Source organism: Lutjanus erythropterus, chromosome 13, assembly GCF_056507025.1.
Source record: "Lutjanus erythropterus isolate fLutEry1 chromosome 13, fLutEry1.hap2, whole genome shotgun sequence".
Lineage (NCBI taxonomy): Eukaryota > Metazoa > Chordata > Actinopteri > Lutjaniformes > Lutjanidae > Lutjanus > Lutjanus erythropterus.
Genome location: NC_139329.1, coordinates 31,660,747 through 31,671,638, shown reverse-complemented (window position 1 = coordinate 31,671,638; position 10,892 = coordinate 31,660,747). Strand labels below are relative to the sequence as shown.

At 40.1% G+C, this 10,892-nt stretch overlaps 1 protein-coding gene across 1 annotated transcript; it reads left to right on the top strand.

Moving 5' to 3' along the window:
- The first annotated feature begins 2,173 nt into the window (after positions 1-2,173).
- Positions 2,174-8,366, top strand: LOC146316863 (shaker-related potassium channel tsha2-like). Its single transcript, XM_084735129.1, has 2 exons — positions 2,174-4,303; positions 7,872-8,366. Exon 1 carries the CDS (start codon positions 2,827-2,829, stop codon positions 4,270-4,272), a length of 1,446 nt encoding a protein of 481 aa, XP_084591255.1. The 5' UTR covers positions 2,174-2,826; the 3' UTR covers positions 4,273-4,303; positions 7,872-8,366.
- The last annotated feature ends 2,526 nt before the right edge of the window (positions 8,367-10,892 follow it).

The window sequence follows — 10,892 nt, the reverse complement described above, 5'->3', positions numbered from 1 at the left end:
CCAGTGCTGGAAGAAAGTTGCTTCAGCAGAAGAAGCTGTAAGTTCTTGGTTTGAAAAGAAGAACTGACTTTTCAAACTGAGAAAGTGTAAAAGGAAATCAACTTTGTTGTTAATGTTTGGCTGTGTGACTGAAGAGTTGTTGGTTCAACTTAATATCTTAAGCTCATTGAACATTTCTTCTCAAGTACTTCATTTTGTTTGACTTTTAACGATGAGTTGAATGAATGTACTGTACAAAGTCATTAAATTAAGTTTGTATAGAAACAAAGCCAGCAAATTAGCACGTCACAGTGTGTATTATTTAAAGTGTAAAAGGAAATCAGATTTGTTTGTAATGTTCATCAGTAAGACTGAAGAGTTGTTGGTTCAACTTAATATCTAAAGCTTATTTATCAAGTTTTCTCAAGTGCAGCTGAATTAATATAAACTTAATTTGATTAGAAAACTATTTAATAGTACAAATTACTTTTGCAGTGTAGTTGCATTTACATGCAATGAAATCACAAAATTTAGCGGTTACAGTCACTGAGAAAAAAATTAAAATTAAAATGACTAATCAAAGATTATAATGAGCTTTCTTTCTGGCAGTTTTTGGCTAGTTTCCTGGCAGAGAGCTGCACTCTACTGCACTGTAAAAAATAAAGTACTTGTTTTGACTTAATAAAAGTTAGTGTCTGGGCTGCCTTAAGTTAACTAATTAATTAATTAACTAATTTTAAGTTAACAGAATTTGAAAAGACAAGTTGAGGTAATGTGGAAAAAAATTCTTCGTCTAAATAGTGAGAGTTGCTAGTTCTCTGAAGAATTACCAAGACGGTGCGATGAATCAGATCTCTTTACTTCATGCAGCATGGAGAGAAGACTCTAGCACAGTGTTCTCTGAGGGTCTTACAAAGCATCTTGCCTCATATGCAAAACAACAGTTGCTGATTCTCTAACAGTGTCGATTCAATCATTCCTTTAACAATGTGTAGGCACACTCCTGAGTATACTGTTCCACTGATTTGATTGATTGATTTTTCACTCAGGCTTACAGTCGCCTTCCTATTTCACAACTTACATACAGAGACTCACAAAATTAGTACATTGATTATTCATCAAATTTGTTCATCTTCCACAGTAATCAGTAATTATTCAAAACAAATGAATAAATAATTTTCAAGTCAAATAAAGTCGGTATTAATTCAGCTGCATTTGAGAAAACATGTTCAATAAACTTAAAGGAAGAATCAGTAGGATTTGCTGCTTGTAAACACACTAGAAAAACATTAGAACATCAAATACCAGTGTTTGGTTAAGTGTCCTGGGCACAGAAAAATAATGAGGAATGTTTAAATGCCTGCATTTCCTTATTGTCTCATTATTTTGTTCTCCAGATGTTTTACCGACCCAACACATTGGTGTCTGATGTCTTGGGAATGAGACTTAACAATCAACTATCCTTATGGTGTGTTCACAGACAGTTTAGATAAATCCTGATTCTGCCTTTAAAATATTGTTGCATGAACAACTTACAAACTTAATTTAATGAGTTGACTGAGCTCTGTACATCCATTTCAAGTCAAAAGGCTGCAAGTTCTGAACTGTTCTGAAAATAAAACACTAGAAACTTTAAGTTTAATTAACTTGAATAAGTAAAACATCTATATTTACGTTACGTAATGAGAAAAGATTGGTTGATTCCACTAAATCCCTGTGTGATTTTTCTACAGGGTGGGTACACTCTTCTAGTTTACTGAGTGTGCTCAAAATAAATCTTAAATTTAATCTAAAATCTAAATGTAATCTGCAGAGGATTTACAGCCTGATAAGAAACTAATACGAGCAGCTGTTTTCCTTTTTCCACCTGAGTACCTCGTGACCCCGAGGCTAGGTCACTTGTCTTCTGGCGGCCCCTGTGTTCCAACTTGTACAATTGAGACCCTCAAGTGCTCGGAACGGTGAATATTATTTTGGCTGTGGCTTCCCGAAGACGCTCTCCTCCTCTCTGGCTACTCAGGTGTCAGTCAAGCCAGCAGTTTCCACTGGCCGGGTCCAGGAGGGCCCCTGGTTATACGAGGCTCTGTGCTGCAAGGCATTCAGGTTATTTCATCCTATTTATTTCAAGACACATTATATATGTAGGCCTAGCTGCAGAAGGGAAAAAAACTCTCACTACACTTAACAAGCTGGATCTATTTGTCACCTTCGTCTGTACTCCTGGTTTCTAAAACTGTAGACACGGGCTGAGTCCTGGAGGTTCCCCTTGTGACAAGAATAGCCCCATGATTTCATGAATGAGGGACCTGCAGGGTGAGAGACTCCATTTCTGAGTCGACCCTGGATGTGGAAAACTTCCTCTGAACAGGAGAAGACTGAGGACTTTGATTTTGGATGTTTTTTAAAGATCAATTTGCATTTAAAATATAAAAAAGATTACATTTGTACTTGGAAACCCCTGCACTGCTACAGTGAAGTGAGTGAGTGTGAGAGGGACAGCAGCAGCAGCAGCAACAAGTGTCATCTGGTCTTCCAACTTGGGGAGGGCTTTGGAGTTTAAAATGGTGTGAATATGATAGCCATCGGTATAGCTTATGCAAGTGGAGATCTGTCTGCAGCATTGACAGTTCAGAAGCTCTAATCTGACAAAAGGACGGCATAAATCAACGACAGCACAACGCTTTTTTGGATATAATCAACAACTAAAACTGTTGGGACTTGGTGCGTAAAAACAGGGGACTTTGGCGGCTGCATGAGAAAGAGAGTTGGGAGGACGCACGGGCAAAAGGGCAAGAGGAAGGCTCCCAGGAGGTGAGTGACGGATTTACCCTCGGTAGGGGTAAAAAGATGACTGTGGTGTCCCAGGAGAACCACGATGAGACTGTGGTCGTTACTCCTTTGCTGCAAGATGCTGCCGAATTGGAACCAGCGGACCAGGAGTGCAGCGAACGGGTGGTCATCAACATCTCAGGTCTGCGCTTTGAGACGCAGTTAAAGACGCTCTCCCGCTTCCCCAGCACGCTTCTGGGAGATCCGCGCAAAAGGATGCGCTTCTTCGACCCGCTGAGAAATGAATACTTCTTTGACAGGAACAGGCCGAGCTTTGACGCCATCCTGTATTATTACCAGTCCGGAGGACGGCTCAGGAGGCCTGTAAGTGTCCCTGTGGATATCTTTCTAGAAGAAATAAAGTTTTATGAACTTGACGAGGAGGCCATAGAGCTTTTCCGAGACGATGAGGGCTTGGCGAGGGAAGAGGAGCGCCCGCTGCCCACTAACGAGTTTCAGCGCCAGTTTTGGCTCCTGTTTGAATATCCAGAGAGCTCAGGACCTGCACGGATAATCGCCATCGTGTCAGTTATGGTTATCCTAATATCCATTATTATATTCTGCTTGGAGACTTTACCCGAGTTCAGAGAAGTCCAGGCGGTGCCAGACAATTACGCAAATGGGAGCGTGCACGGCAAAGAGCCCAATCCGTTTACAGATCCATTTTTCATGGTGGAGACACTTTGCATCGTGTGGTTCTCTTTTGAATTCACCATGAGGTTCATCTCCTGTCCCAGTAAACCAGCTTTTTTTAAGAACATCATGAACCTGATCGATGTTGTGGCCATAGCGCCCTATTTTATCACCCTGGGCCTGGATCTGGCAGAGCATCAGGGCAGCAGCCAGCAGGCTGCGTCTCTGGCCATACTGAGGGTCATCCGTCTGGTGCGTGTTTTCAGGATTTTTAAACTTTCCAGACACTCCAAAGGTCTCCAGATCCTCGGCCAGACGCTTCACGCCAGCCTCAGAGAGCTGGGACTGCTCATCTTCTTCCTGATTATTGGAGTTGTTTTATTCTCCAGCTCTGTTTATTTCGCAGAAGCAGAAGAACCCGACTCTGGATTCTCAAGTATTCCTGATGCGTTTTGGTGGGCTGTGGTGACAATGACCACAGTGGGATATGGAGACATGTATCCCTCAACCATAGGGGGGAAATTTGTTGGATCTTTGTGCGCCATCGCCGGAGTGCTAACCATTGCTCTACCTGTCCCTGTGATAGTGTCAAATTTCAATTATTTCTACCACAGAGAGAACGAGGAGGAGGACAGTGTTCAGTACATACACGTGACTTGCGGGCAGCCGTCGGAGCAGGAGCAGCTCTCCTATGGTGAATGTGATTTAAACAAAAGTGTCCAGTCGCTCTCCAAAACTGAGTCCTATAAGGAAAGCGACGACTCGGTATCTTTGACATATCCAAACCTGCACCTAGTGGAGACATACACAGGGAAACTGACGGATGTATAAAACATAGCGTTGGATGACAGATTTATTGTTGGTGAGTTGTCTTCCAGTGGATTTACAGTCTAGGCTCCTTCATGTTGGATGCTGCAGGTGTTTTACGCACCAGTAGTTTCCAAACGTGGAGCCTCATGCTACAGCGCCCAGCAAAATGAGGATTGGCTTAATTTCACTGTAATTTATTTTAATAGATGACAAGAGAAAATCATTCCTCCCACGTCTGCAAACGTTTTTTACTCTCTCGGATGAGGGCTACTGGTAGAAAACAAAAATCAATTCAACTGTGCACTATCGCGTCAAACTTGAAAACATTTGTGGACGCCTTGGGTACGCAGTAAAACGCATGGAATATTTGCAATAATGTCAGCAGTAATTGAACCATATGCTAAACTTCTGAAGGAAATCTGCAATAAGCAAAGAAAAGTACATCTGGGGATGTTTTCTAGTCTCCTAAACTCTCAAGGAAATAAGTAGAACCAAACCTGTTGAGAAAATCAAGACATCTACCCTCAAAGTACCCAGGCTTTGACCTCAGTCGTGCATAAAAGCGCCCTTGACGCACCAGGCAACCAGTTCTGCGCCGAAGAGCGCATGAACACAGATAAACACATAAACCAAGACATCAAAGGGACAGTTCGGATTTTTTTTAGTGGGGTTGTATGAGGTACTGATCCACAGTCAGTGTATGAGCTACAGTAGATGGAGATTGTTTGACAGTTTGGAGAAGCAGCAGGAGCACCGTGTAGGAAGCCAAGCAATGTACTGCTGTGGACAGGGTCAGCAGCAAAACGTATTTTAGCTACCTAAAAAAAAGTCTATATCTTTTTAAGTGTACGCTATATTTAGAATATTTTCACCACTTTACCAACCAGAGTCCTTTGGCAAAAACATTAATTTTACCTCTGAGATTCTGGTCTACCGCTGCCTCGAATGGTTAGTTCATCTGTGTTTTTGTGTGACTTTGGTGAACCTGAGCTAATCATTTAAAACACCAAGGTCACACAAAAATACAAACATGATAATCAATCAACAGTGGCAGGATAGAAATTCTCGTGTTCTGCAAAGTACAATGTTTGTTGCAATAGGAATTTGCTTTGGAGAGAGCAAGTTTTGGCTTATATAACAATGGTTTCCTATTTGAAAAGTCTGTCTGATGGTGAGGCAAAGCAGTGAAATAAATTATGTAATTGAAAACATATATTTTGAAAACTTTGGAAAAATAATTCACACTTTAAAACAAAACTTTTTGGCAGTTTCATTTATGTTGCAATATCTATCCTGCTCAGTGGTATGAACCAAGGTTCAATGAACCGCATACATCACTTCCCTGTTTTGGGGTGTAACTAAAGTTTTTACTGTGGAAAAAAAAATGTACTTACCATAACACACTTGCTTTTAGAATGGAGTTTGTTTTAACAGTCTGTCCACTCAAAAGACCTCTGGGAGTAGGGGGCATTTTAACACTAATAATTCACATTAATGCTGGCCTACCTTCTAATAATGACCCTCGTTTTCTGCTTCTCTTTACTCGTAGAAAGACGTTGCAAATCCAGGACTCAAAATTCTTGCCAAGTTCACCACTGCACCCCCCCCCCCCCCCCCCCCCAAAGCTGTAATGAGATCTGTACCCTTGCTGACCATGAATGAGTACCTCACACAACCCCACTTGTAAAAACTTTGAATTATCCCTTTAATCTCTCTGTCACAATTGAGTTAGTGAGATTGTTTGAGGGTTTGTTCAGGGTTTGTAGAGGTCTTACTTGTGTGTGTTTGGGTGTGTGTCACGCTCTGATGGACAGTGAAGCTATATATATATATATATAATACCATATATATATTTTATATATAGCGTGTAACCATCATCGCTGCTCCTATGTCTAATAGTAGCCCCTCATTGCTCCTTTGATGGGTGTAGACTGAAAGATTGTTGGCTTAACTGAGGGTCTATAACTCAGGGTACAAAGTTTACATGTTTTTCATAATGAGATCACTATTCCATAATTAAAAGATAAGTATCTCGTAATCACACCATTATGAGATTAATTTCTAAAAATAAAACATCTCACGATTCTGAAAATACACAGAAACGATGAGACATAGGAGAAAACATGACCGACGTAATTTTTCTTTGGAGAAAAAGAACAATTGCCAAATATAAAAAAGATATTTAAAATATATATAAAAGAGAGCCCACACACCAGATAATGCTCCCTTGAACATTTATTGTTATACCACCTTGTGATGTTTCACTTCTTCAGACATGAGACAAATTCAGAGACACGTCTTACAGGTGCCTGGTCCCCTTAAAGGACTAGGCACCTGTAAGATGTGGCACTTTCACAAAAATGAAAGTTCAGTCATTATCTACTCACCCTCATGCCGATTGAAGGTTGGGTTTAGTTTTTTAGTCCACAAAACACTGCTGGAGTTTCACAGGAAAACGGTGTTGCAGAATCTCCCAAAGAATTTACATGAATGGTGACCAGTGTACAAATGTGAAACAAACAAACAAACAAACAAACAAATGCCTCAATACTGCTTGTCTGGTATAATGAAACTCTCCAAAAGCTCCAACATGCCAAGCTGACTTGAAAGACGTCGTTTACACCATGTTTTTCACCTAAATCTTCACTGTAGATCCTTTCGGTCAGAGACACGTTCATGTGCGCGTGCACACTGTCTGAAGTGGGTGTGTGCGGTGTGACAGTGTGCACACGCAAGTGAATGAGATGTCAGGGCTTTAGGAGAGACTTAGATGATGCCAGACAAGCAGTATGGAGGCACTGGTTTTTGTTGTTTTTTTTTTTTTTTTTTTTGGTTGTCCCCCCCCCCCCCGTTTCAAAACTGGTCACTGGTCTTACACTGTTTGAGAGATTCTGCAGCACTGTTTTCCTGTGAAACTCCAGCAGTGTTTGATGGACTAAAAAAACTAAACCCAAACTTCAATCGTCATGAGGGTGGGTAGATAAAGACTGAATTTTCATTTTTGGCTGAACTCTCCATTTAAGGGGTCACCTAATAGCTCATGTTATTACAAATCTAATGGCCCCTGTAAATGTTGTTCAGATGTGCATTTTACGCATTTTCTTGGATAGTCACTTGTAAGGTGTTTCTCTGAATTTGTTTATCTACATCTGAACAAGAACGTCAATCCAAAAAGTCACAAGGTGATATATTAAATGTTCATGAGAACATTATTTAGTGTGCGGGTTGTCTCCAGCACCCAGTATTTCTCACATTGTTTGGATGTGCATGCTTTGTAAACTCTTTAGAGCTTTTAACTTGCTTCTTCCATATGAATTTGATCAGAATGTCCAGAGCAAATGAGCTGTGGGCGCCACTCTGTGGATGATAAATGTTCCTGCAGACATAACACGTTTGCTCAGGCTCTGCTGTGTGCAGAATTAATACTTTAGCTGGAGTATCTCTGTCCTGTTGCAGCTGGCCTCGACTGATTTAGGCATATAAGCCCCTGAGACCATGCTCTTTGACTCAGTATGCATCCGGATGCTTGTGATGGTTAACTAAGCTCAACCAGAAGCCTGACTGCTTTCTCTTCCCTCCTCATGTTAACATAGTGAGTTTTGTTTTCTGCTTACTTGCAGGAGGCACACGATTAAGTGAAGCTTGTTTCCCCCTCAGAGTCGCAACAAAATACAAGAGTGGGATTCTCTTCTTCGTGAAAATATCGGACACTTTTCTCATGGATATTCGTGAAATGCCAGTGTTTGGAAAATCTGCCTTAATGGACATTGTGTGTATCATCAGTAGGAAAAAAACAACATTCTTTTGTGTAGGCTTTATAAATGACCACGCTTTCTTTGTATAAAAGCCTTGTGTATACTGCGATTTTGTAAATCTGAATTTTTCTTATGCAGCTTATTACGCAAAGTTGGAATTGCATCTTACCTCTGTGTTGTTACAAACATTCAGATTGCATTGCAGCTCGCTGTAAACAACAACATAGGCCAGAACATTACAATGCAACAATGCAATGTCTGCATGACATGAATTCATTGTGAATTTTAAATGTAATAAAATATTTATTTTTCTAATTTAAACATGTATGTGAACTTAACTTAATCCCTTTTTATAAATAAATTATGAATCAGAAAATCTAAACTTGTTATTTTTCACTCTCAATGAAACTCACAGAAGGCAAACAGCAAGTCTTTGGTGTAAAGATTTCAGTTGAGAGTACTGGTTTAGGAAGCCATGAAATGTACTCCTGTGAACGGGATCAGTGGCAAAATGTATTTTAGCCACTTAAAAAAGGACCACTTAAATATATAAATGTCAGTTTAAGTGTATCAAGTATCAAGTCAAATACCGCTCTCCCCAGAGCAACCAGACTTCTTTGGCAAAACCAGTAATCGCTTTCTCAATCATTTGGTTTGTTTGTGCCATTGTGTATTGACTTCTGTGTTTTAAAGGGTTAGTTTGGATTCGCTTAAGTCACCCAATAACACAAACAAAATAACAGATTGAGGCAGTGGTAGACCAGCAAGGTGTTCTGCAAGGTAAAATGACTGTTCTTGCCAAAGGAATTTGGTGGCTTTGAAGATATTGATGTTTGACTCATATAACGGTGGTTTCTAGTCAGAAAAGGGCTGCTGTCTGATGGCAAACTAAGCATGTAAGATAAGTAAGTGTCTAAAATACATTTTGCTGTTGAGCCAGTCCACAGCAGCACATCGCTTAGCTTCCTACATCGGTACTTCTGCTGCTTCTCCAAACTGAAGCCGTGCTGACAACCATCTACTGTTAGTAATACACTGACTAACAATCAGTAAGTACCTCATACAACCCCACTTCAAAAAAATCCGAACTATCCCTTTAATTAGTGCAATACACTTTATCACATTTGGTGCTGAATGATGGAAAAAAGAGGTGCAGAACCAGACACAGGGTTGTCTTGCCACAAAACCAATTAACTTGATAAAATGTCATAGTGACAAATGTAGGAGGGTATATTTGGCTGCAGGCGGATTTTAACGAATTAGACGGAGGTCTGATGACCTGGTTTTGTGTTGAATGTGTGTTTTTATAAAGTCACAAGAAAGCTGCTATGAGTCAGTTCAGCTCTGCCCCTCACTTTGTTTTGGGATTTGTAGTTTACAGTGAGGTGAAATCAATCATCTGCGCTGTCCGTGGTGCTGAAACTGATCCTCCACCTGCTGTGCAGCGAAAATATGCCACAAATCTGTCTTCTGGAGCCACAGGAGTGGAGAAATATTATAGTAACACTTTATAGTAGAGTACAAGCATTATCATGTATTCAAGCATGAATTTGTTCTCGTAATACTTGGACATTTAAGAGTTAACACTGTCTCAGGCATGACTTAATGCAAATACATTAATTAATACAACAACAAAAAGGTATTTCAATCATCATGGTTTCTGAATTATTAATTATGTTCATGTCTTCTTCATAAGTAAGTCTACAGTTAAAGGGGCAGAACAAAAACCTGCACTGCTCGTGTACTCTGTTGTAATCATGAGTAACTCAGCATCACTTCCTCATGACTTCATCATGTCTGTGGTCTTTTAAATGAAGCGGTGACCTGTCCATCTTTAACGCTGATGAATAACATATGATTAATGGTGGCATAATTGTGAAATCACATGGATGAACTGTTTGCTGCTTAAGAAAAAATCTTCTCCGGTGCACAAATTTGTTGAAATCCGAGTTAGTGAGCTCTTCTCCTTTGCCAAGATCTTTCATCCACCCGTCAGGTGTGGCACATAGAGATGCTGATCAAACAGCAGGATTACTGCACAGCTGTGCCTGAAGAAATACATTTATTTGTCACTGAACTATGGCTATTTATCACAGGGCTACATATACTAAATCCTCTCCCCAGGAGGACAACATTGTGACCTGCTCTACTCTGGCTCTTATTAGCTTACCTTGATATTCTCACCCAAACACTAACCAGTCACTCCTCATGCCTAAACCTCACCAACCCAACCAACAACGAAAACAAGTACTAACCAGTCAGAGGGAGACAAGGGTGTGTCATGTCTTTACCCTCCTGGGAAAGACGTTTGGTATCTTTACCCTTATGTTAAATAGCCATAGTTCAATGTCCAATAAATGTTTTTTTTCAAGATCAAAGAGCACATTTCAGAGTGACCTTTTCCTGTGACCTGTCCAAAGCACACCTGTGCAATAACCCTGCTGTTTAATCAGCATCTCCGTGTGCCGCACCTGTCAGGTGGATGGATTATCTTGGCATAGGAGAAGTGCTCACCAACACAGATTTTAACACATTTGTGAACAAAAATTGAGAGAAATAAACCTTTTGTTTGCACAGAAGAAGTCAAAGCGTGTTATATTTTGTTGAGTATACATAATGTATATACAGCAGAATACCAGAGCAGTGGTGTGACTGGTCAGTTTTTCATCCTGTATCTTTAACTGCAGACTTACTTATGAAGAAGACATAAACACCATAAATATCTCAGACATCATGATGATTGAAAAACCTTAATTGTTGCATTAATTAACGTATTGTTATTGAATGAAGCCATGCATGAGATACTGTTAATTTTGTACATTCCTGATCCTTCATGAAACACTGCATTAACGAATTAATGATTTTTCATGCATGAGGTCATGTGTG

Coding starts and splice junctions, on each gene's coding strand:
- LOC146316863 (XM_084735129.1), top strand. CDS start 2,827: ATGACTGTGGTGTCCCAGGAGAACCACGATGAGACTGTGGTCGTTACT.